Here is a 27,779-nt window from a genome sequence, read left to right as displayed (position 1 = left end):
ATGTTCTCACTGTACCGTGATCTTGTCTGTCTCACCACGGACCTCTCGTCCACATCCTACCTCTGGCCTGGATCGCCCTCCCTTCTCATATCTGACAGATAATTGTTCTCCTCCACTTCAAAGCCTCACTGAAGGCACATCACCTCCAAGAAACCTTCACTGACTGTCTTTCTCTTCTCCCACTCCCTTCGGCATCACTCTGACTTGCCTTCTTCATTCATCCTCCCTCCCATCCCCACAGCACATACATATATATCTGAATATATCTATAATTTGTTTATTTGTATCCATTAATGTCTGTCTCCTCTTCTAGACTGTGAGCTCATTGTGGGCAGGGAATGTGTCTTTTTGTTGTTATATTGTATTCTCCCAAGCACTTTGTACAGTTCTTTGCATGCAGTAAGTGCCCAATAAATACAATTGAATCAATGAATCTATTTTACAGATGAGGTAACTGAGGCACAGAGATGTAAAGCAACTTACCCAAGGTCACCCAACAGATGCGGCAAAGCTGGGAATGGAATCCAGGTTCTCTGATTCCTAGGCCCAGGCTCTTTCCACTAGACCATGCTCCTTCTCCTTCCTTGATCTGAGGGAAAGGAACGATCTTCCAGAAGTCTGCCTTAGAGAACAAAAACAACCACTTGCTTGCCTCCTTGTCATGAGAAGCAGCATGGCTCAGTGGAAAGAGCCCGGGCTTTGGAGTCAGAGGTCATGGGTTCAAATCCCGGCTCCACCGTCAGCTGTGTGACTTTGAGCAAGTCACTTAACTTCTCTGTGCCTCAGTTACCTCATCTGTAAAATGGGGATTAAAACTGTGAGCCCCCCATGGGTCAACCTAATCACCTTGTAACCTCCCCAGCACTTAGAATAGTGCTTTGCCCATAGTAATCGCTTAACAAATGCCATTATCATTATTATTATTATTATTATCATTGTCTTACTACATCCTCTGAATGGTCCCCCCAGCAGGATAGGACTGTTGTCCCCAAACCCTGCTGGGAAAAAAAAAATTCCCATGAACTGTCTCTGCTTGCCTAGCTCGATGGTTGATGGGATAGTCAGGTGTTTGGATAGGAGGACCCAGGTAAAGGACAGTTAGAGGAATTTTCTATGTGTCACGACACTTCCAAACCTATTACCAAAGTGGCAGTAATAATAATAACAATAATGATGGCATTTATTAAGCGCTTTCTATGTGCAAAGCACTGTTGTAAGTGCTGGGGAGGTTACAAGGTGATCAGGTTGTCCCACGGGGGGCTCACAGTCTTCATCCCCATTTTACAGATGAGGGAACTGAGGCCCAGAGTGCAGTGACATTCGCCAGTGGGAGCTCAGGACTTACGTGCCCATGCTGATGATGACCAGTGCAGTGATCACTAGCGGACTTCTGCAAGGAGAGGTCATATAGACCTCTTATTCACATAGCCAAGCCACTGTGCAATTTGCTTCTTTAGAAGCAGCATGGCTTAGTGTAAATAACCTGGATCTGTGTCTCTGAGGTTCTGGGTTCTAATCCTGCCTCTGCCACCTGTCTGCTGTGTGATCTTAGGCAAGTCACTTAATTTCTCTATGCCTCCGTTACCGCATCTGTGAAATGGGGGTTAAATTCTACTTCCTCCTGCTTAGTCTGTGAGTCTCATGTGGGACAGGGATTGTGTCCAACCTAATTAACTTGTATCTACATCCATACTTAGAACAGTGCTGGGCATGTAGTAAGGACTTAACAGGTTCATTCATTCATTCAATTGTACTTATTGAGCACTTACTGTGTGCAGAGCACTGTACTAAGCTCTTGGGAAGTACAAGTTGGCAACTTATAGAGACAGTCCCTACCCAACAGCAGGCTTACAGTCTAGAAGGGGGAGACAGATAACAAAACAAAACATATTAACAAAATAAAATAAACAGAATAAATATGTACAAATGAAATAAGTAGAGTAATAGTAAAATAGAGTAATATAAAATAGAGTAATAATAAAATAGAGCAATAGTAAAATTAATTAATTAATTAATTAATACAGTAATAATAAAATAAATAAAGAATAATAATAAAATAGAGTAATATTACAATTATCATTATTTCTATTAATAATAATATTTGTGGTTTAGGGCACTTAGCCACAGTGTGTTGGGGCAGCGGGGATGCAGAGAAAGAAGAGGATGCCTGATTTAATAGAAAAGGCAATGGGAGGAACGGCATCAGCTGTGGAAGCGTTTCTCTTTAGAGGAGCAGTGTGGCCTAGAGCACAGGACTGGGAATCAGGAGAGCTGAGTTCTAATGCTTGCTTGTTGGCCATGTGCCCTTGGGCAAGTCACTTAACTTCTCCAGGCTTCAGTTTCCTCATCTGTAAAATGAAGCAGCGTGGCTCAATGGAAAGGGCACTAGCTTTGGAGTCAGAGGTCATGGTTTCAAATCCCGGCTCTGCCAACTGCCAGCTGTGCGACTTTGGGCAAGTCACTTCACTTCTCTGTGCCTCAGTTCCCTCATCTGTAAAATGGGGATGAAGACTGTGAGCCCCCTGTGGGACAAGCTGATCACCTTGTAACCTCCCCATTGCTTAGAACAGTGCTTTGCACACAGTAAGTGCTTAAGAAATGCCATTATTATTATTATTATTATTATACTAGTCTTGCTTCTTAGACTGTGAACTCCATGTGGGACATAGTGTCTGATCTGATTTCATCGCACTTACTCCAGTGCTTAGAACAATGTTTGGCACACAGTAAACACTACACAAATGACACGGTTATTAGTTTTATTTCCACCCCTTCAAAAATCCCGTGCCCTAACTTGTGGGAACTTTTGAGCATTTTCTATCTCTTCTGGATTCGTGTATCAGGGCAAGATTGATGGGTTAGGAATCAGAGCTAATCAGTGCCATTAAAAGATTGTCATTTACATACAAGGATAACCCTGGCATTTTTTACTTTGGCTCTTTTCTTTCAAACCTGTGGGTACCCTCTCCATAGTGAAACCATGAGGTCAGACTTTCTCCTGCCAGTCCTGCCTCCTTTAGGATTATTTCCTCCGGACACATGCGGTGAGGACGCCAACTTGTTCCTGGAGTCCCATGCTGGGTGTGAAGCTCAGCGTTCTGCCTTCAGGTATCGATACTGTTATAGACAACAACTTAATGTTTCAGAGAAGCCTGCAAGTTACAAAAAGGGCAACAGTTGTTATTTAGACTAAATTGACCTTGAAATTGATTTCTTTATTTTATGACTTACCGAGAGGAGATTAATCCTTTTTTTTTCCTGCAGTCTGAAACAATTTACATGGTAATAGAAGGCACAGTCAGTGAAATAAATTGCTGGAACTGGTAGTGTTCCAAGAAAAAAAAATATGGATCTCACTCGCATTGATTTCTTTGCCCTCGGGAAACCTGCGATTTTTAACATCTGGGAGAAGGGAGTTAAATTTCCTCTTCTTTCAAAGGCAGAGTAGCATGAAGTAACATGGATTCTGAATTTACTTTTGTGGAGGGAGGGGGTGTGTAGTGTTTTTTATTAAAAGGTTAACCAACTCTTACAGGGTCACAGTGGGGTGTTTGATGCCAAACTGGCTAGGGTAATTAGGGTAGCAGCAGAATCTTGAAGGGATCCCCAAATCCCACAACTCCAGAATCAAGGAACCCCCAGAGAAGTTTGAAGTGGTCACTCAAGACACGAAAAAGGAGGTGCTTCTCCAGAAGAAGCTGAGGAGGCAGAAAAATAACTTAAGGTTCAAAACCAGTTGGGGTAAAATTAATGGACAAGCCCTTACACCTCGCTAGTCTTCTGTTTCCTCATACATATAATGGGAATATGGGGGTTTTTCCTCCCATGCAGATTATGGCCTTTAAAGAAATTCCAGGTCACACGTCAACTCACATCAGGGAAGCCAAATACACACCCAAAAGTGTATAATGGCAACACAGAGCTAAAAGCTGTGACAAAATTCTTCTGCCTAAGCAGACACAGACACTGGCCAACAACGCAATGATAGACAAGGAAGAAGAAAACTGAATCAAGAAATAATGATAATGACAATAACGATGGTATTTGGTAAGTGCTTACTGTGCGCCAGGCACTGTTCTAAGTGCTGGGGTACACACAAGGTAATCAGGTTGTCCCATGTGGGGCTCACAGTCTTAATCTCCATTTTTCAGATGAGGTAACTGAGGCACAGAGAAGCGAAGTTACTTCCCGAAAGTCACACAGCTGACAAGTGGCAGAGCGGGGATTAGAACCCACGACCTCTGACTCCCAAGGCCAGGCTCTTTCCGCTAAGCCAGCATGTTCTCTGGGAGATTGTCAAACTGACTGTGACAGGAAATTTTTATCAGGCTTCAGGACAAACTAAAAGCCTACGGAGCTGTTATGTTGTCCAACCTTCTCTACGGCTGTGGAGAAGCCTCTAGTCTCTAAGCTCCTTGTGGGCAGGGATCATATCTTCCAACTCTATTGCATTCGCCCAAGTGCAGAGTACAGTGCTCTGCACATGGTTAGGTCTCGATGAATAGGATTGATTGATTGAATTGGCTGAGATTGATTGATTGGCTGAGAAGCCTCTAGTCTCTAAGCTCCTTGTGGGCAAGGATTGTATATATGTTGCCAACGTATACATCCCAAGCGCTTAGTACAGTGCTCTGCACACAGTAAGTGCTCAATAAATACGATTGAATGAATGAATCTTCCAACTTTATTGTATTCGCCCAAGTGCATAGTACATTGCTGTGCACATGCTAAGCTCTCGATGAATAGGATCGAATGATTGATTGGCTGAGATCTGGAGGTTCCACATCTGACTCCTTGAATAATTTCAATGGTGTCACTTACAGGCCAGACTCACGATCAAATGGCAACATCGCAAATAATGATATTCTCGAATGTAGTTAGTCTCTTAGCATCTCTGAGCTCATCTTAACACAGCTATGCTTTGGAGCACATGAGGAAATTGTCCATCTCAGCATTAACCCCTGCTTCTGGCTTGGAACTTTGTCCCTCTTCATAATTGACAAACCACGTCTCTGCTCATCCTCAAAGCCCTACTAAAATCATACATCTCCTGAAAGGTCTTCCCTGACTAAGCCCTAATTTCCCCTACTCACCTATGCATTTGATTCTGTAATAATAATAATGATGTTGGTTTTTGTTAAGCACTTTCTATAATAATAATAATTTTCTATTTGTTAAGTGCTTACTATGTGCTAAGCACTGTTCTAAGCGCTGGGGGAGATACAAGGTGATCAGGTTGTCCCACGTGGGGCTCACAGTCTTCATCCCAGCTCTGCCAATTGTCAGCTGTGTGACTTTGGACAAGTCACTTCACTTCTCTGGACCTCAGTTACCTCATCTGTAAAATGGGGATTAAGACTGTGAGCCCCCCGTGGGGCAACCTGATCACCTTGTAACCTCCCCAGTGCTTTGTGTTTTGCACATAGTAAGTGCTTAATGAATGCCATTATTATTATTATTATTCCCATTTGACAGATGAGGGAACTGAGGCACAGAGAAGTTAAATGACTTCCCCAAGGTCACACAACAAACAAGTGGTGGAGTCGGGATTAGAACCCACCACCTCTGACTCCCAAGCCCGTGCTCTTTTCACCAAGCCACGCTGCTTCTCACGTGTTCTGTGCCCTGAAACACATGATATTCACCCTTCCCCCAGGACTACAGCACTTTCGTACATATCCATTTCCCCCATTAGTAATTTATTTGAATGTCTGTCCCTCCGTTTGACTGAAAGCTCCTTGTGGGCTCTCAAGTGCCTAGGACAATGTTCGGAAGAAGTAAGCACTTAATGAATACCATTGATGGGTTCGACAGTCTGTCCTGACACACTAGTCTCGAGAAAGGAGTGTCTCTCTTCAAGGTAAAGCTCAGTAAGGAATGAAATCCAAGGAGGCAAAAAAGAAAAGATGCACCAGACAATGCAATCATTAAATACAACAACACAAAAGAGGGTAACCATTTTATTTGAACGATAGCTACTTGTTTTGTTTTATTGTCTGTCTCCCCCTTCTATACTGTGAGCCTGTTGTTGGGTAGGGACCATCTCTAAATGTTGCCGATTTGTACTTCCCAAGCACTTAAAACAGTGCTCTGCATCTGCACAGTAAGCGCTCAATAAAGAAAGGAGGAAAGATAGAAAGAAAGGAGGAAAGAAAGAAAGAAAGGAGGAAAGAAAGAGTCCTGATGTGACCTTTTGAGCCACATATGCACTCAGAGGTGAATTTGATCATCTTATATTTATCGATCAATCAAGGTAATTTATTGAGCACTTACTGTGCATGAAGTACTCTACTAAATTCTTGAGACAGTACTATACAACTGAGCCAACAGATATGTTCCATGCCCACGTGGAGCTTAAGTCAAGAGGGGGAGAATGGAATAAATAAGTAAATAAATAAATAAATTACAGATATGTACATAAGTGCTCTGAGGTTGAGGGTGGAGTGAATGTTAAGAGCTTAATGGGTAGAAATCCAAGTTCAGCGGTGACACAATTTATTTATTTAATTTTTTTAATTTATTTTATTTTGTTAGTATGTTTTGTTTTGTTGTCTGCCTCCCCCCTCTAGACTGTGAGCCCACTGTTGGGTAGGGACCGTCTCTATATATTGCCAACTGTATATTCCCAAGTACTTAGTACAGTGCTCTGCACACAGTAAGTGCTCAATAAATATGATTGAATGAATGAATGAGAGGGAATTGGGGAAAAGAGGGCTAATGGGGGAAGGCTTCTTGGAGGAGATGTGCTTTTAATAAACTTTTGCAGGTGGGAATCAATCGTATTTACTGAGCGCTTACTGTATGCAGAGCACTGTACTAAGTGCTTGGGAAGTACAAGTTGGCAACATATAGAGACGGTCCCTACCCAACAGTGGGCTCACAGTCTAGAAGGGGGAGACAGACAATAAAACAAAACAAGTAGGTATCATTCACATAAAAAGGTTACCCTCTGTTGTGTTGTTGTATTTAATGATTGCATTGTCTGGTGCATCTTTTTTTGGGGGGGAAGAAAAAAGAAAAAAGGCGGGATGAGTGGTGGTCTGACGTATGTGGAGGGGAAAGGGGTTTCAGGCCAGAGGGAAGATCATCAATCATCATCAATCGTATTTATTGAGCGCTTACTGTGTGCAGAGCACTGTACTAAGCGCTTGGGAAGTACAAATTGGCAACATATAGAGACAGTCCCTGCCCAACAGTGGGCTCACAGTCTAAAAGGGGGAAGATGTGGGAAAGGGGTCCGTAACAAGATAGACAAGATTGAAGTAGAGAGAGAAAGCTGGGGCTAGAGGAGTTAAGTTTCCATCTTGGGCTGTAGTATATCAGTGAGGTAAGGTGGGATGGGCAAGTTAATTGAGTCATTTAAAACCACTTGTAAGTAGCTTCTCTTTGGTGTGGAGGTGGATGGGCAACTATTGGATGTGCTTGAAGAGTGGGGAGACATAGACTGAACAGTTTTTTTAGAAAAATGATCTCGACGGCGGAGAGATATTTGGACTGGTGTGGGGAAAGACAGGAAGCAGGGAGGGCAGCGAGGCAGAACAATGAAGTATTCAAGGAAGAATAGGTTAAAGGCTTGGATCAAGAAAGTGGCAGTTTGGATGGAGAGGAAAGAGCAGATTTTAGCGATGTTGTGAAGGGAGAACCAACAGGATTTGATGACAGATTGAATACAATCAGATAAAACACAGTCCTTATTCCACATGGGGATCACAGTCTAAGAAAGAGGGGGATGGGTAGAGAAGCAGCGTGGTTCAGTGAGCACGGGCTTCGGAGTCGGAGGTCATGGGTTCAAATCCCAGCTCCGCCAACTGTCAGCTGTGTGACTTTGGGCACGTCACTTAACTTCTCTGTGCCTCAGTTCCCTCATCTGTAAAATGGGGATTAGGACTGTGAGCCCCCTGTGGGACAACCTGATCACCTTGTAACCTCCCCAGTGCTTAGAACAGTGCTTTGCACATAGTAAGCGCTTAATAAATGCCATCATTATTATTATTATGGTCTTAGAAGAGGTCTTAAAGAGACAGCGGCATAAGAATGCAAGAACAAATTGATTACCTCAGTGCTTAGCACTTGCACTTGGATCTGTAATAATAATAATAATAATAATAATAATAATAATAATGATGATGACATTTGTTAAGCGCTTACTACATGCAAAGCACTGTTCTGAGCACTGGGGGGAATACAAGGTGATCAGGTTGTCCCACGTGGGGCTCACAGTCTTAATCCCCATTTTACAGATGAGGGAACTGAGGCTCAGAGAAGTTAAGTGACTTGCCCAAGATCCCACAGCAGACATGTGAACCAGTTGTTGGGTAGGGACTGTCTCTGTATGTTGCCAACTTGTACTTCCCAAGTGCTTAGTACAGTGCTCTGCACACAGTAAGCTCTCAATAAATATGATTGAACGAATGTGGGGGAGCTGGGATTAGAACCCAAGCCCGTGCTCTTTCCACCGAGCCACGCTGCTTCTCTATACCCTCTGGGAACTTGATATTCACCAAGTATTCACAGTTATCTGGGTACCCTGCTTTGGTTCATTCTCCTCGTGTGCCCCACAACATTTATGTACATAGCAGTACATTATTTATTTATATCAATATCCATCTTCCACACTAGGCTATAAACTAACTGTGGGCAGGGAGCATGTTAACCAACTCTGTAGTATTGTAATCTCCCAATCACTTAGTACAGTACTCTGCACACAGGAAGTGCTCAATAAATATCACTGATCGACTAGCATAGTGCTCTCAGTAAATCACATAAATACCATTATGGAAGTTGGCAAGCCCTTTGGGAATTCATTGAAAAAAGCCCAAATATTTTAGAGGGAAAAGATAGGGAGAGAAACCTAAAGTATCATAGAGAAGGAATGTGGCTCAGTGGAAAGAGCACGGGCTTGGGAATCAGAGGTCGTGGGTTCAAATCCTGACTCTGCCACATAGCTGTGTGACTTTGGGCAAGTCACTTGACTTCTCTGTGCCTGTTACCTCATCTCTAAAATGGGGATTCAGACTGTGAGCCCCACGTGGGACAATGTGATCACCTTGTATTCTTCCCAGTGCTTAGAACGGTGCTTTGCACATAGTAAGCGCTTAACAAATACCAACATTATTATTATTATTATCATTATCGTTTAAACAGAGTCATGTGCAAGTGATTAGATAGAGGGCTCTTAGAAGATCCACAGAAGCAGGGCCTAAAATGAAAACTTGGGACAAGGAGAATAAAGGAAAAAGAATCTAAGAAAGGGAGAAGGGGGGATACCCACAGGAAGGGGACACAGTTTCTCTCTGCCCTCCTGCCCGGGTGAGTTCACTTCCCACTCCATCTCTTTTATTCTTCTGAACTCGTGTCTTCTCCCGCAATCTGTTTCTTACTTTCTGGAAACTCATCTCTTGTTTACTTCTCTGAAGTTGCTCATACCCTAAAATCTCCTAAACTCCCCAGCTTAGAATTTTAGTGATGCCTCTTCACTCACCTCAATGGGCGAGCGCCTTGAAGGGACCGCAGCAAAAGAATGAAAGTACAAAAATATTGGCTGCTGCTCGTCAGGGGACAGTAAGCCAGACGGGGGTTACTGTGAGACCGCTTTGACCGATTCAGGATTGGCGTGCCGAATCTAGGTCCCGCTCTCTGGGAATCATATTATAAGCCATACCTGCTTGCATTGCCACCTACCTAATGAAACCCCGGGGAAAGCAGGAAAGAAATGAGTAAAAACAGGCCATGAGAAAGATGGAGTCTTCCTTCATACATTGTGGATGGGCCTCAGTCCAGGCATAAAGACTTAGGGATGGACAATCTGGGACGGAATTGATTATAGTACTCGCTGTTTGTGTAATGCCACCTCCTTTTGATTATGGTATATCTTAAAAACTTACTGTGTGCCAGTCGCTGTACTAAGCACTGGGATAGATACAAGTTAATCATTCATACATTCATTCATTCGCATTTATTGAGCGCTTACTGTGTGCAGAGCACTGTACTAAGCACTTAGGAACTACAAGTCGGCAACATATAGAGACGGTCCCTACCCAACAACGGGCTCACAGTCTAGAAGGGGGAGACAGATGACAAAACAAAACATGTAATCAGGTTGGACAGGACAGTCTTAATCCCCAATTTACCAATCAGGGAACTGAGGCGCAGAGAAGTGAAATGACTTGCCCCAGATCACACTGCAGACCAGTCGCAGAGTCAGGATTAGAACTCAGGTCCTTCTGACTCCCAGGCTACTCTACCCACTAGGAGGTACTATAAGCATTTCCATCCCTGTGAATTGGGTTCCCCCTTCTCTTGCAGTGACTGCAAACTGAAAAAGAAGAGTCAGACAAGGCCACAGCAAACTGCAAAGTATACACCCAAGCTTTCTTTGTGCACTAGACCCATCTGTGGCCAAAGCGACTGCAGCCAAGTGCCACCGCCGTGCCCTCTTTTATTATCAACTGTATTTATTGAGTGCTTACTCTATGCAGGGCACTGAATTAAGAGCTTGGGTGATTATAGTTCAATATAGTTGATGGACAACTGCCCTCGTATAACTTTCAGACTCTTGGGGCTGCGGCTATTAAAAGAAATTACAGTTAGAGGAAATGTCAGAGTGGAAGGATATGGGACATAAATGCCAATTGGACTGAGGGGACGGTGAATAGCACAGAGTTTAAGGGCCTCAGATGCAAATGCATAGGCAATGTTGAGAGGAAGGCAAATAGGGAAAATGAGGGTTGAGTCAGGACAGGCCTTTTGATGGAAATGTGACTTCAGTAAGGTTTTGAAGGTGGGAAAGGTGATCATCTGTCGGATATAAAGGGGAAGGAGTTTCAGGTCAAATGGAAGACAGGGGTAAGGTGTCAGCCGTGAGATAGACGAGCTTGAGGTATAGAGATAAGGCTAACTATACAGGAGTAAAGTGTAGGTTACATTGTAGTAGAAAATCAGCTAGGTAAGGAGGGAGAGCCGATTGAGTGTCTTAAACCCATTAAGGCATTTTTGTTTAATGTAGAGGTGGATGGGCCGGCACTGGAGGTTTTGGAGTAGTGGGAAGATAGCCTGAATGCTTTTTAGGAAAATGATCAGGGCAGCATAGTGAAGTATGGTCTGGAGTTGGGAGAGACAGGAGGCAGGGAGGTTAGCGAGGAAGGAAGGAAATGATAAATTCTTGGATCAATGTGGTATCCAAGGAGTTTGGAAGGAGAAAACAGGGTTCTGTAGAGATATTTTGAATGTAGAAGTGACAGGATTTCATGACAGATTGAATATGTAGGTTGAATGAGAGATGAATCATGGATAATGCCAAGGTTATGGGCTTGTGAGATAGGAAAGACTGTCTATAGTGATGAGAAACTCGGGGAAGAACCTGGTTTGGATGGGAATATGAAGGGTTCTGTTTTGGATGTATTAGACTTGAGGTGTCAGCAGAACATCCATTTGTTAAGCACGTGTTAAGGTACTTGTTAAACACTTACTATGTGCCAAGTACTGCTCTAAGCTCTGGGGTACATACAAATTAATCAGATTGGACACAATCCCTGTCCCACATATGGCTCACATTCTTAATCCCTATTTTACTGAGGTAACTGAGGCCCAGAGAAGTGAAGTGACTTACCTAAGGTTGCACAGCAGACGTATGGCGGAGCCGGGATTAGAACCTATGACATTCTGACTCCCAGCCACCCTGCTTCTCCAGCAGGCAGGTGGAAATGCGAGACTGCAGAGGATGTAGGTCAGGAATGGAGCCCACTGTTGGGTAGGGACCGTTTCTGTATGTTGCCAACTTGTACTTCCCAAATGCTTAGTACAGTGCTCTGCACACAGTAAGCGCTCAATAAATACGAATGAATGAATGAATGAGAGGTAGGTTTGGAAATAATCCTTGTAGAAAGGTTTGTTGAGAAAGTGAATGAGTTTTGGAGCGTGGATGTAGATGGAGAATAGAAGAGGACCCAGAACTGAGCTTTGAATGATCCCATGATGAGAGGAGCAGGGGAGATTTTAGGGTGATCCTACCTAGTGGTTTCAATTTTCGCAATATAGTGTCTGGCGAGATTAATAGTTGCAAGGGATGGATGAGTGGGGGGAGAAGACGTTTGAGGTGGGAGTGGAGCTTTGAGGAAGGAGTTAAAAGTCTGAAACCATTGGCATAAATATGAAGTATTGTTGCTGGAAAGAGGAGCAGGCATAATGAAAGTAGGGGAAGATGAATTGGAGATGGACAAGGTCAGCTTGATGTTCAGATTTCTGCCAGCAGTGCTCTACAGCTGGTAGGCCAAAGTGGAGGAAGCACACTTTGGATCCATAGTTGTGGGGTTGATGGTTTGAAATCAGTGTAGGGTCAGGGGAGTAAGGAAATGGAGTTCGGTGGAGAAGGTAGGGTTGCATGTTGGTAGATTGGGTACTGAGACCAGATGGAGCTTTTGGCTTTAGAAATTTGGAGAGGATCAAAACATCGCAGGTCTCTGTTGGCGAACAGGACAGATTTATGGAGAGGGGGTTGCGCAGTTGAGAAGGTAGGGGAGGAGTGTTTGGATGGAGGGATTTCAGAGTTGGTGAGGGTGGAGATTTTGCAGTGACTAAAAATGACGAACTAGAGCATCGTTTATGTGGGGATGAGGTGGGGTGGAGCAGGAAGTTGGTGGAGTGAGAGGGAACAGGCAGTGGAAAAATCGTCGGGAACACCCGTGTGGATATTGAGGTTCCTAAGGATCAGGATAGGGATGGAGAAGGAGAGAGAGGGAGGGCAGTACTCCGCAGATCAGCCAGTGGTATTTAATAATAACCGTGGTGTTCGTTAAGCACTTACTAAGAGCCAGGCACTGGGATAGACAAAAGCAAATTGGGTTAGACAGTCCCTGTCCCATGTGGGGCTCACAATCTCAGTCCCCATTTTACAGATGGGGTAACTAGGGCACAGAGAAGTAAAGTGTCTTGCCCAAGGTCACACAGCAGACAAATGGAGGAGCTGGGAATAGAACCTTTTAACCTTGACCTTTTAACTCCTAGGCCCATGCTCTAACCAGTATGCCATGATGTTTGCCCAACTTTTGTAAGTGGTAATGGTCATTGCAGCCCACATCAGCCAGCTATTTTAAGGAATCCTTCTCAGTGTTTCCACTGTAACCTGCTCATTAGGTGTAAGTGTATTTATTAAGTACCTTTAGTGTGCAAAGCACTGTAATAAGCCTAGGCGTATATGGGTGGAAATTCAACAGAGGACCTATCCTTGGGTGATTCTTCAGGCAGAAATTTTCAGTACTTAACATACTGTTCTAGTGCTCCCACACTGGGCTGATTTGGGTGGGTCAGAGTTTTTACCTGGAAAAGAGTGAGATACAGTGGAGAAACAATCATTTCCGAATTTCCAAATTCAACTAAGCCAGCTGTCCCTATCCTGTCCCCCATCCAGAAAGCCACCAGAAGAAATCAGCCGGAATTCTGTAACCCCAATCTCTCATGTCTTAATGGATGCTAGAAGATATTGCAATATTTCACTTTCTAGTTTTCATTATCTCTGAATTTAGATCTCCCTCTAACCTGTCCAGGGACCATAATAATAATAATAATAATGATAACAATAATGATGGCATTTATTAAGTGCTTACTGTGTGCAAAGCACTGTTCTAAGTGCTGAGGAGGTTACAAGGTGATCAGGTTGCCCCACGGGGGCTCACAGTCTTAATCTCCATTTTACAGATGAGGTAACTGAGTCCCAGAGAAGTTAAATGACTTGCCCAAAGTCACATAGCTGACAACTGGCAGAGCCGGGATACTCATCACCTCTGACTCCGAAGCCTGTGCTCTTTCCACTGAGCCTCACTTTTTCTGCAATAATGATGGTATTTGTTACGTGCTTACTATGGGCAAAGCACTGTTCTAAGCTGTTTCCTCTCACGTACCTCCCACGTTCACAAAGAGTCTAGAGTTAAATGCTGAAGTCTGTGGGACTTTGGAGACTGTGGCACATACATTAATTTATTCCTGTCCTCTTGGTGCCCGCTATCAGGGAGCTGATAGGCATTCCGGAGGCTCTTTAGGTAAGGGTTCTGTTACTGACATTCCATTAACCTGAAAGTTGGAGTCCCTAAGGGTGACTTCTAGGCAGATGCTGATTGTAGCCATCTTTCTGGTAGAGAAATGAAGCTCTCAGTAGTACTCACTGTCATTTTTCATCCCGGACCTCAAACTCATATTTCTCAGAGAAAGTCATTGAGAGCGAAGGCCTTTAAACTGCAGTTACGGGAAGCTCAGGTGGCTCCCGAAAGGATCAGAATCATTTGATTTTAAAAATCAATCAATCAATTGTATTTTTTGAGCAGTGACTCAATGCAGAGCGCTGTACTAAGCATTTGGGTGCGTATATCATGACAGAGTTGGTAGACATGCTCCCTGACAACAAGGTGCTTACAGTCTAGAGGGAGAGACAAGTATTAAAATAAATTATGGCTATGCAATTTCATGAAGCCTTCTTCAATTGGGGTTGCTTCCATTCAATGTCAGGATTGTGATAGCAGTAAAAAAGTAGGCAAGAAGCCAAAGGACAATAAGTGTATATATGTATATATGTTTGTACATATTTATTACTCTATTTATTTATTTATTTTACTTGTTCATATCTATTCTATTTATTTTATTTTGTTAGTATGTTTGGTTTTGTTGTCTGTCTCCCCCTTTTAGACTGTGAGCCCACTGTTGGGTAGGGACTGTCTCTATATGTTGCCAATTTGTACTTCCCAAGCGCTTAGTACAGTGCTCTGCACACAGTAAGCGCTCAATAAATACGATTGATGATGATGATGATGATAAGTGGCAACACCATAGGCTCTGATGGTTGGGGGTTGGCACCTTGGATAGAGGATGGGGTCTAATTCTGTATCTGCCACTGGCTTGAAATGTGACTTCGGGCATGGCATCTCATCTCAACTATCTGCTTCAGCCCTCTCATCTGCCAAACAAAATAGTGCAGAAGGCTCTGGAATCTCAGAAATGAATGTATGATAGAGCTTGAAGACTTCTGAAGAAAAAAAATCTGTGTGATAGATGTATTGGTAGTAATCCTGGCTCTGCCACTGATCAGCTGTTTGACTTTAGGCAGGTCACTTCACTTTTCTGTGCCTCAGTAACCTCAACTGTGAAATGGGGATAAAGACTGTGAGCCCCAAGTGGGATAACCTGATCACCTTGTATCCTCCCCAGCGCTTAGAACAGTGCTTTGTGCATAGTAAGTGCTTAACAAATGCCATTATTATTATTATTATTAGTGGTAGTAGCGGATGCTGTCTTTTGTTGGAGTGCACTAAACTAGCTTCCTCTTCTAAAAAAAATACGGAGAAGACCAGGACTCCTAGTAGTAGTAGTGATGAGGATTTGTACCTGTGTGCGAAGGACTGTCCTAAAAGTTGGGAAAAAATATACATGTAATAATAATGGCATTTATTAAGCACTATGTGCAAAGCGCTGGGGAAGTTACATGGTGATCAGGTTGTCCCAAGGGGGCTCACAGTCTTAATCCCCATTCTCCAGATGAGGTCACTGAGGCCCAGAGAAGTTAAGTGACTTGCCCAAAGGCACACAGCTGACAAGTGGCAGAGCTGGGATTTGAACCCATGACCTCTGACTCCAAAACCCAGGCTCCTTCCATTGAGCCACACTACTTCTCTATTTTTAAGCACTTACTGTGTGTCTGGCAATGTACTAAGTGCTGGGGTGGCTATAAGCAAATTGGGTTGGACACAGTCCCTGTCCCATGGGGGGCTCACAGTGTCAATCCCCATTTTGCAGATTCATTCATTCATTCAATCGTATTTATTGAGCGCTTACTGTGTGCAGAGCACTGTATTAAGTGCTTGGGAAGTACAAGTTGGGTGAGGTAACTGAGGCACAGAGAACTGAAGTGACTTGCCCAAGGTCACATCCCAGACAAGTTGCGGAGCCAAGACTAGAACCCATAACCTCCTTTGCTTTATCCACTATGCCATGGTGCTTCTAAGACCGTGTAAGACAAAGTCCCTGGCTCCAAGAGACTTCCTATCAAAGACTAAGGATCGGGCGGGTTGGGAGAGAACACATAAGGAAAGATTGATCGGTGATTGATCAGTTGGCTTTAACATTGAGGCCTAGCAGATCTCTGCAGGAACACTGAAGATGGTCCTTGATATGCCTATTTTAAGGGAAGGTTAAACCCTTAAAAGCCGTTAAACATTGACTTAGGTGTAACTATACTAGTAGAAAGCTTCTTGATTCTACATTCATGAAGTCTGGTCCCTGGTGTAGAGCCCCCAGGCCAGGAACGGGGGAGAATCTCTGCTCCATTGGTCTGCTCAAATTCCTGCCTCAGTAAGGGAAGATGGGTCAGGGGGTTTACTCCAGGCTTGCGGGAGACTGGTGGAATCAGAACCTTGTCCTCAGAGAAGCAGCGTGGCTCAGTGGAAAGAGCACGGGCTTTGGAGTCAGAGGTCATGGGTTCAAATCCCGGCTCTGCCAATTATCAGCTGTGTGACTTTGGGCAAGTCACTTAGCTTCTCTGGGCCTCAGTTACCTCATCTGAAAAATGGGGATTAAGACTACGAGGCCCCCCGTGGGACAACCTGTTCACCTTGTAACCTCCCCAGCACTTAGAATGGTGCTTTGCACATAGTAAGCGCTTAATATATACCATTATCATTATTATTTGTGTAGAGTCCTGGGAGCTGCAGGGGTGTGAGCCCATTCCGGGAGAAGTCTCTGATTACTATTTTGGGAAAAACTGGGGGCCCCGGGAGACACCACTGTGGAGTGAGGAGAGCAACTGGCCTTGTACAACCCGAGTCTCTGACGAGCCTTGAGAGCTTCCTAAAATGGTGGCTTGGCTCGTCTTACATCTGCAGACAAAATGAAACAGTGGGAAACCAGGCTGGGGGCTCATTCTGAATCAGGTTATGCAGAGGAGAAGCATTTATACAATCATGTTTTTCTCTTTTTTTCATCTCTTTTCAGGACTGTAAATCTGATATTGCAGCTCTCACTTCCAGTGCCAAGAACAGTCCTCAAGGTCCAGTAAGTAGAAGCATTTTGCTGAACAGATTAGATTCTGTAACTACTTCTCCATCCTTTTCGGTCTACTGTGCCTCATGTCATCAATCACTGGGAGTGATTTTTACCTGAAACAGATCTTGCTAGTGAAGTAACTGTGTTTGAGCTGGATAAATGTTCCTGTACGTGCGTACTTTGTCCCAGGAAACACCTGGGGCCAGCTTCTCATCCCATATAAACTGGATGAGGAAAGTCACCTGGGAGGAAAAACCAGGTTCTGCATCCCCACTAAACTCAAAGTCATTACTCCTTTACGAAGCAAAGCCGGAGGAGGGGTAGGAATCATTATGTAGGATTAATACATTTATTTCTATCAATGTCTGTCTCCCCCTTTAGACTGTAAGCTTGTTATGGGCAGGGAATGTATGTGCTAATTCTGTGGTACTGTACTCGGAAGCACAATACAATTCAGTACTCTATACTACAGTACACTAAGCTTGGAGCCAAGCTTTGTACAGTGCTCTGCACACAGTAAACACTCTATAAATATGATTTACTGATTGAGGAAGGGGGCTTGGCTGACTCTGGGGGAAAGGATATTGAAAGTGAAATTGGGATTAAGCCTCCTAAGGACAGCTCCGACAGCACATCTAACAGCCTGGAGATGTCCAGGATGAGACCTGAGACCTGGATGTCAGCGACATGCCCAGAAATCAGGAGTGCGGACTAAATTAGAAAATGATAGTTTTTAAGTGGAGGGAAGTAGTCAAAGGGAAGAAACCCTGAGTATCCAGACACTTACAGGTTGCTAATCACTAGGAATTCTTCCATAGGTAATTGAATGGTCAAAATAACTTCATAATTTCCTGTTATTTGTAAGGTTGCAAGCCTGAATTTGGGCCCAGGCAAAGAACACTCTGCTTTCTATCGATGACATTATGGGCAGAGAAAGAGTCTATCAACTCTGCTATATTGCACTCCCTCAAGTGCTTAGTACAGTGTCAGTGCTCAGTCAGTACGACTGATTGACTGATTGATTAGGGAAGAGGGCATGGCTGAGCCTGAGATGAGACCTGTAATTTGGTGACCCACCTAGAAAATAGGAGTGGAGACTAAATTGGAAAATGATGGGTTTTAAGTGGAGGGAAGTAGATAAAGGGGAAAAGCCCGAGTATCGGACACTATTGCAGGTTAATAAGTACGAGGAATTGTCCCACAGGTAATTAAGTGGTTGAAATAATTTGGTATTTTCCTGTTACTTGTAAGTTAACAAGCCTGAATTTGGAGCTATGCAAAGAAATTTGTGCTCTCTATCGAAAATGTTGTGGGCAGGGAACCCGTCTGTCAACTCTGTAGTATTGCACTCTCTCAAGTGCTTAGTGCAGTGCTCTGCACATAGTAAGCGCTCAATGAATACCATTGATTGATGCATTCTGTATATCTGGCCATAATGCCCATCGCTCGTGGTTGCTCTTTCCCCTGAAGATCACTCACTGAGAGGACTTTCTCCACCTCCTAAGTGTGTCAGCTCAGATTGAAGATTCCCATTGACTCAGGAAAGGGTCCAATAATAGGACAGTACCAATCACCTTCTGTTCCCTTAGTGTTGTACCATCTCAATCCAGTCAGAATGATCATTCTTGCAGGAATTTCTTACCTCTTTATCAAATGGATTTGTAGGGATCCTTGCCAACTGAGAGGTTTCCAGACTGCCCTTGAGAGCTTAAAAATCTAGCAGGCATCAAGTCATTATTATTACTATTATTATTTTGTTATTATCATGCATGTCATTCATGTTAATAACAATAAGACACTTATAAAGGATGATGTCAAATCTAGTTTATAATTGGAAGTAAATATGCCCTTTAGAACACACATTAGATACACACGTAATAAACTCAATGCTCCTGAGGGAAGAGGAGGTCTTGGTGCATTATAAACGTGCATTCTCTCATGCTTGCCCATTGTGATGTCCAGCCTCTGGGCCCAATATGACCCCAAGTGTTAAGTGACCATGGAATCTCAGAAAGGGGTAGATATGCCAAAAACTCTTCACTGAGCTGCCTTCTGAGGTTCAGAGTTGTTTTTCTTTGATCAAAAGATAGTTTGCCTTTGAATGGCAACCAGAGGTGTAGAGTTTTCTGTTCATGTTCACAATGGTCTATGTCCTAAAAGCCTTATTATGACATTTAATAGAGGGCTGCCACCTTTTGGGATTGAGATAAAATGTTCTCAGGTGGAAGGATGTTTGTAACTGTCCAAACAAGGAAGGTTGCCTCCCACCCCATGCCAAATTCTCATTATTTCCAGGATAGGCTTGGTTTGAATTCAAGCACAGTTCCAGTTCTAACTGGTAATTGATGAGTAATTGGCCAAAGTATTTGAATGCCACTTACAATTACTATTATTATTATTATTATTATTAGTAGTAGTAGTAATATTACTGGTAGTATTGTAATTATTATATTCATTAAGTTCATTTGCATTCATTCATTAATTTACTCTGCGTCAAGCTCTGTTCCAAGCAATGGGGTAGATGCAAGTTTATCAGGTTGTCCACAGTCCCACGTGGGGCTCACAGTCTAAGAGGAAGACCAGTTATTTAATCCCCATTTTACGGTTGAGGAAACTGAGGCAAAGAGAAGTGAAGTAACTTTCCTAAAGTCTCACAGCAGACAACTGGCAGAGCCGGGATTAGAACCCAGGTCATCTGACTCCCAGGACCACTCATGTTGATTCTTATCTTGTCGTTCATGATGAACCTGGCTAGTATTGAGCCATTTACGGAGTTGGACTGAAGCAGATATATGGGTACAACTCACCCAGCCATGGCAAAAAAATCGTATCTGGCAGCCATATGAGCATATGTAATGTCAAGAGCGAGTGTTGAATTTGTGCTTTCTTCACTTCCTCCCAGGATGGACTCTCTGGGGGAGGATGAAGTCAGGGACAGAAAGAGTCAGACAGTTGACATCTGTCCCAACTTCATGGCCCAGGGAGTAGAAAGGGGTAGTTTCTTATGCTGATGGGCAGGGAGGCTTGGACAGCAGCCCAGTTGTATTTTCTCAAGTTCCGCAAATCCGGAAAATCCGCTGAAGTGCTAGATACAGATTGCTTGTTATTGAGTATCCAGTGGATATGATGCACTCTACACAGAGTACCAGAGGCAAGAGAAATGTTCCCTCTCCACGAAGAGCTCACCATCTAACTTGGGAAACATAAATGTGATAACCAACAGAGAGATCAGATTAATTTTAATTTTTAATTTCTTTTAAGATGATTCTGTATAATATATATATGTATCAATATAAATTGATTATACCATATGCAGTGCTGAGAGAGGGTTTAAATAAATGTGTGCTAGAGGAGGGTGATGAGTTGAAGTGATCTAGGGTGTTGGCAGTTTAACTATGGAGGAAGAAGAATTTTTGAGGACTCTGAGCACAGGGAGAGCTGTGGTCTAATGGATTCTGGGGAATGAGTTCCAGGCTTGGAGAACAGAATGAAGAAAGGGACAGAGGCTGGAGATTTGAGAGTGAGGAACAGCTAGAAAGTAACCTTGAGAGGAATAATGAATGTGAGCAAGGGAATAATGCAGGTGAAGAGTGGTAAGCAATCTGCTACAAGTCAAAGCTCACCTGTGGACAGCAGTGGCATGGGAGAAAATCAAGGGCGGAGACTCAAGTTTACTGCGCAGAAGGAGGCCATGCTAAACCACTTCCATATTTTTACCGAGAAAACTCTATGGATCCACTACCAGAACAATGGCAGATGGAAGCGGGGCGTTCTGGGAGAGATGTGTCCATGGCGTCGCTATGGGTCGAAGACGACTCGACGGCATAAGCCAAACAAAAAACTTAGCCTTGGATCTCTTCTGCTCTGACGTTCCAAAGCCTCATTTTTAGACCTACGTCACAGGTACTACAAATGTTTCCGGGGCTATCAATGTTTTGCAATAAGTTGACCTTTTATTTACAAATCATTCACACTGGACCAATCGTGGTGCTTCCTTTTGGCCGTGGCTCGTGTAATGACAGCTGCCTGGAATGCAACATAATGGAGAAATCCCATTCACAGTGTAGGCTGATTTGATTTTTTATTTTTTTAGCAGGGCAGTCAACGAAGTTGCTGCAGTTACTTGCAGGTATCTTCATTCTCCAGGACTTTTACGCTCAGGTGTTTGGGTGGTTTGCAGGCCAGTTTTGGGTGCAATAGAACCATTGCATCGTCCCAACATTTCCACTGATTCCACTGAAACTAATGGTTCTAAATGGCTCTAAAGACAGATAAGCATTCTTCATTCATTCATTCAATCATATTTATTGAGCGCTTACTGTGTGCAGAGCACTGTACTAAGCGCTTGGGAAGTACAAGTTGGCAACATATAGAGATGGTCCCTACCCAACAGTGGGCTCACAGTCTAGAAGTTTAGACCGTGTTGACCACAGCCGAGGGAATAATAATAATGATGATCATAACAATGATAATAATAATACCCAAGCACTTAGTACAGTGCTTTGCACACAGTAAGCACTCAATAAATATGATTGATTGAATGAATAATAATAGTAATAATAACAATAATGATATTTGTTAAGCACTTGTTATGTGCCAAGCACTGTTCTACGTGCTGGAGTTAATACAAGATGTTCACAATCTAGGTAGGAGGGAGTAGGATTTAATCCCCGTTGTACAGATTAGGGAAACTGAGGCACAGAGCAGTTAAGTGACTTCCCCAAGGTCACACAGCAGACAACTGGCAGAGCTCGGATTGGTACTCGGGTCCTCTGAATCCTAGGCCCGTGGCCTTTCCAATAACCAGTAACTACGGCACTGCCTCCCTACAAATTCTGGGCCCCTCTCCACCGCAGCCCTCCAGGAGAGTCCCTGCACCCGACACCCTCTGTGCACGCTGGACCGTGAGGATAAAGGTTGTAAATTGATTGCCCCCTGACTGACAGCCAACCATGCTGTCTACCAGGGAAATGCCAACAGCTCTCCTGAGCACCAGGGAGACTCCATCCCTTTCTGCCTTCCCCCCCCCGCCCCATGGGAGGAAGAGAGAACAGTGGTGTGAGGGCTACCCAAAACCTGAGAAAACTGGTGGCTTCAGTATGGCCTCAGTTGCTTTTCTTGGCTGTAGTTACTGGTTGAGAAGCAGTGGAAAGAATGCAGGCCTGGGATTCGGAGGACCTGAGCCACTAATCCCGGCTCTGCCAGTTGTCTGTCTTGAGACCTTGGGAAGGTCACTTAACTTCTCTGTGCCTCAGTTCCCTCATCTGTACAGTGGGGATTACATCCTACATCCCTCCTACCTAGACTCTGAGTGCCATCTTGTATTTACCCTAGAACATAGAACAGTACTTAGTATATAGTGAGTGTTTATTAATAATGATATTATTATTTTTATCGTCATCATTATTATGTGTGCCTTGGACTCTCATCCATGAGGACTCTGAAAATCTTATTCTCTAGCCACAGCACCCTACTGATTTTTGTTTTTACTGTGTGCATTTTTCTTTCCCTTTTATGCTGCATTAGTGTTTTTCTGTTTCATCACTCTGTGTCTGTTTCATCTCTCCTTATGTTAGCTAATTCCCTCCTACTTTTTATCATTAAATTATGAGTTCCCTGAAGGCCAGGGATTGTGTCTAATTCCCACCTCTGTTTACTTTGAGTGCTTAATATACTGCTCTACACATAGGACGCACTTACTAAATAGTATCACTATTAAAGGAGCTTGGAGTTTAGGGGGCAACAATCTTCCCAAAATTCTATCCATGCATGGCTGCTGTGAGTCAAACATCTTTATGGTTTCTCTGCCACACAAAAAAATAGATCTTTGTTGGCATGGGTGCTGTGAGTAAAACATCTTTATGGTTTCTCTGCCACACAAAAAAAATAGATCTTTGTTGGACTAATTCACTGAGCCTGATCTTTGTGAGAGCCATATTCAAGGAGAGACAAGAACTCCCCTGTTGCCACCCCCTCCCTGCCCTATCTTTAATTGTTGAATTGTTGCCTGGGCTGGTCTTTAGGCTGACCACCTTCCGAGCCCACTGGCTTTGTCGCATACTTTGATCTTCTGCTTCAGCAAATCTTTAAATCACTTTTTCTGCCCTCTGTGCCTTCCGATGCCCCCTTTCAGTTCACCATACAGCAACTGCTTGGGTAGCCTGCTGTCGTCCATTCTCCTTACTCCTTCCCCCCACCCCAGCATTTATATATTATATTTATATATATATTATATATTTTTATACTAAGTATAAAAAAGGGCTTGGCAGAGATAGCAGCATTAAGAGCAAAAGTTTAAAGCTGATTCTCAGCTGGTGACATGGTAGGTTTGGATGTCTTGGCTCATTATGTCAAACTTTAAACTGTTGTCCAGAATTATAGTCACGTGCTTCCAATTCAAGTCAGGAAGAATTGCTTTTCCCGGATCAAATGCTGAGCAATGCCCTATAATGGTTTGGAAAGAGAGAGAGACCAATTGCCAATGAATCAGAGGGAAAAATGAAATACAGAACAAAAGGGAAAACATCTTTGATTTTCCTAAAGCACTGGGAATGGTCATATCTGTTAAAGAATCGGGACTCCTTAGCATTTGGACTACTAATATCGCTCTTGAACTCAGCAACAAGAGTCAGTGGATTCTCTGGGAGGCACCTCACAGTTGCCCCTGCAGTGTCAAGTTCATCTCACATCTATTTGAGAAGCAGCGTAGCTTAGTGGAAAGAGCCCGGGCCTGGGAATCAGAGGTCATGGGTTCTAATCCCAGCTCCGCTACTTGTCAGCTGTGTGACTTTGGGCAAGTCACTTCACTTCTCTGGGCCTCAGTTACCTCATCTGTAAAATGGGAATTAAGAAAGTGAGCCCCACGTGGGACAACCTCATTGCCTTGTATCTACCCCAGCGCTTAGAACAGTGCTCGGCACACAGTAAGCGCTTAACAAATACTGACATTATTATTTGGGAGTCTCAGGAATGTGTGCAACCTCCTTCTGCTGGGTGCTTCTCTATGCTCTTGTTCCAGCAGGAAATACCATGAGCAAAGTAGTTCTGATGATGTCGGCAGAGTGGTATTACCCCTGGATTCCCACTTTTTTTCAAGTTCAATCCTCTCGGCATTTTCCGGGAGTTGTCAGGGCCTGTAATGAAGTCAGTTAAGTGAATTGCAAAGGAGCTCACAAAAGCCTCTGGGGAAATAGATCCCCCACCCCCCTGCCAATTTTTTTTTGTACACAGATTGGCTCACTCTTCTCTTACCTTGCTGGGAACGTTTTTTCCTGATCCTAACAAGGATCTAATTTTGGGACTTAATAATCCCTCCTGTGGAGGCTGCTGGTAATCTTGCTGACAGGCCTGGTTGGAATTTGTGGATGCTCTTTGGAGCCTCTGAAAGAAGCCCGAGCTATTTACTTACGGTTTTACCCTTTACAGAAACGGTCATCCTTTTTTCCATCTACATTGCACGAATCCATGCCAAATATTGATATTTGATAACTACAAATATCATACATAGCTTTTAATCAGCAAAGGCAGGGGAAAGATAAGGGGAGTAAATAGGACTCTGCGAGGTAGTTCAAAATCACCAATAATGATATCGCTAAGAAATAAAATTATGGCCCAAAATTGCTCCCTATGATGGGAATGGAAATGTGCTGAACTACCCGAAATTACCCTGTCTCCCATCTCCACTGCCACGCTCGTATTCAAGTTAGATGCTCATTACCCAGATCGGGAGATGCTATCTCACCTTTCAGAAAGTAGAGATTTATTTTTAATGTGGATTTCCAATATGCCATCAGGCTCTCCCATTACCAGCAAAGCATGTTGAGTCAACTCCTGTCCTCTGTTGCTCATGTGAAACATGGAGCACAATGCAAACGATTATGTTGTCATTACCGAGCCGACTGGTGGGAAATGGTACAGAGCGGCTCTGAAGCTCTCCCTATTTTATGAAGAATTGGCTCATTTGTGGAAGAATGCTGGTTTGGTACCTTACCTCCTGCTTGCTGGGACAGCATATTGATATCCAAAGTAAAAGAAACCATTCTAGATTCTTTTGTGCGGCTGGTAGACTACAAGGTGCTGGGCAGAATGAACGCATTTGTGACAGGTGTTTGAACTTCTCCACACTTGGGCATCCAGAGTTGGAGTCACACTGTCCCCAATCTTCAACATCCTTTCTCTTCAGAAGACACACCAAACCTTCTCCTACCTCTCTGGCCTCTCCTCCATCTCCTTTTTCAATTTCTTTCCTGTTTATCACCCTCTACTGGGAACAGTTCTACTGGGAACGCATCAAGCAAAAACTCTTCACTCTTGGCTTCAAGGCTCTCCATCCCCTTGCCCCCTCCTACCTCACCTCCCTTCTCTCCTTCTCCAGCCCAGCCCGCACCCTCTGCTCCTCTGCTGCTAACCTCCTCACTGCACCTCATTCTCACCCGTCCCGCCGTCGACCCCCGGCCCACGTCCTCCCCCTGGCCCCGAATGCCCTCCCTCCCCACATCCACCAAGCTAGCTCTCTTCCTCCCTTCAAAGCCCTACTGAGAGGTCACCTCCTCCAAGAGTCCTTCCCAGACTGAGCCCCCTTTTTCCTCTCCTCCTCCCCATCCCCCCGCCGTACCTCCTTCCCCTCCCCACAGCATCTGTATATTCAATCAATCGTATTTATTGAGCATTTACTGTGTGCAGAGCTCTGTGCTAAGCGCTTGGGAAGTACAAATTGGCAACATATAGAGACGGTCCCTACCCAACAGCGGGCTCACAGTCTAGAAGGGTATATATGTTTGTACAGATTTATTACTCTATTTATTTTACTTGTACATACCTACTATTCTATTTATTTTGTCAATGATGTGCATCTAGCTTTAATTCTATTTGTTCTGACGACTTGACACCTGTCCACATGTTTTGTTTTGTTGTCTGTCTCCCCCTTCTAGACTGTGAGCCCGTTGTTGGGTAGGGACCGTCTCTATATGTTTCCGACTTGTACTTCCCAAGCACTTAGTCCAGTGCTCTGCACACAGTAAGCGCTCAATAAATATGATTGAATGAATTAATGAACAGTCCTCAGGGCCCTCTACTGAGCTCTGTACCTCAGTTTGCATTTTATCCCTCCAAAGATGTAGCAGAGCAGCAGATTGATATCTCTCAAATTTCACCTTCTTTACAATCTCAGGCTTCCTCCGATTTCCAGGACATCTCCACTTGGAATCACCACATCTCCACTCGTCAAAACCCTCCCTCTCACACCTGGACTATCATTCCATCACTGATAAAAGAACCACTATCCTCTTTATCCACCTTATCTCTTTGTTTCACCCCCATCAATGCCCTCCACAACTGAAACTGCCATGTCCTCTAGACTGTAAGTTTGCTATGACAGGAAATGTGTCTACCAACTCTGTTATAGTGTACTCTCCCAATTACTTAGCACAGTTCTCTACACACAGTAAGTGCTCAATAAATACAACTGATTGATTGAATCTTGAGTAGCGTGTTGCGGATCCATCCCTTCCTCTCCACTTCTCAAGCCACTGCTGTAATTCAGATCCAGATAATTGCGTCAATGTCCTACCTGGTTTTCTCATCGCCAGCCTCTCCTGTCTTCAGCCTGTCAAGGGCCCAGTGAGCAACTACCTCAAGTGCTATTCCCCTGCCCTGAACCCTGTAGTAATTCCTGCACAAACCCAATCCAAATTAACCCTCAACTTCAAGACCCAATTCTGTTTGCAATCCCTCAATTAAACAATCAATCATACTTATTGAATGCGTACTGTGTGCAGATCACTGGACTAAGTGCGTGGGAGGGTACAATATAACACATTCCCTACCCACAATGAGCTTACAGTCTAGAGGGGGAGACAGATATGAATATAAGTAAATAAAATTACAGATATGTACATAAGTGTTGAGGGGCTGAGGGTGGGTGAATAAAGGGAGCAAGTCAGGCCAATGCCGAAGGGAGTGGGAGAAAAGGAAATGAGGGTTTCATCAGGGAAAGCCTCTTGGAGGAGATGTCCCCGTGTCAGTTAAGCTCAACTGCTCCTCATCTTCCATGCTTTGTGACTTCTGTGTCTTTGATCAGGCTGTTCCTCCTGCAAGGATTGCTCTCTTACCTCATCTTCCAAACCACAACCTCAATCTTTCTTTAATGCTCTGTTTGACTCCTTTTCTCCAAGTGTCTTTACAAGCTGTCTCCCTGAACACACTGGTGTCCCCTTGATTACTTAGAGAAATCAAGAACAGATTTTTCTCTGCTTATTTTGTGATTCTTTTCTCTACCTCTGCCACTTGCAATCTTTGTCTGTTTATTGCATGAGAAGCAGCATGGCTCAGTGGGAAGAGTCAGGCCTTTGGAGTCAGAGGTCATGGGTTCAAATCCTGGCTCCGCCACTTGTCAGCTTTGTGACTTTGGGCAAGTCACTTAATTTCTCTGGGCCTCAGTTACCTCATCTGTAAAATGGGGACTAAGACTGTGGGTGCCCCCATGGGACAACCCGATCACCTTGTAACCTCTCCAGCACTTAGAACATTGCCTTGCACGTAGTAAGCGCTTAATAAATGCCATCATTATTATTGTTATTATATCTGCTATGATCGCTTGAATCTTATATATCATTGATTAAACTGTATCCCCCTATTAAATCATTAAGTCTTAGAGCATGGCTTCCTTCTTTGAAATTCCTGCTGGTGTGGGGAACATCGCTTAATACATCCTGACGTATGAGTGGGTGGATGAACAATCTGACTTCAATGGCATTTGC

General features: G+C 43.8%; 1 protein-coding gene across 11 annotated transcripts in view; it reads left to right on the top strand.

Moving 5' to 3' along the window:
• RBFOX1 (RNA binding fox-1 homolog 1) overlaps positions 1-27,779 on the top strand; it is a 2,849,206-nt gene that overhangs the window by 374,642 nt on the left and 2,446,785 nt on the right. For all 11 annotated transcript variants that reach the window (XM_038762608.1, XM_038762609.1, XM_038762601.1 and 8 more), the window contains exon 2: positions 16,972-17,031. In XM_038762608.1, coding sequence (XP_038618536.1) covers positions 16,972-17,031 — 60 coding nt within the window. The remainder of the gene's footprint in view (positions 1-16,971; positions 17,032-27,779) is intronic.

The sequence above is a fragment of the Tachyglossus aculeatus genome, chromosome 21 (genome assembly GCF_015852505.1).
Source record: "Tachyglossus aculeatus isolate mTacAcu1 chromosome 21, mTacAcu1.pri, whole genome shotgun sequence".
NCBI lineage: Eukaryota > Metazoa > Chordata > Mammalia > Monotremata > Tachyglossidae > Tachyglossus > Tachyglossus aculeatus.
Note: the sequence above shows the minus strand (reverse complement) of the source record. Positions and strands in the feature narration are given on the sequence as shown.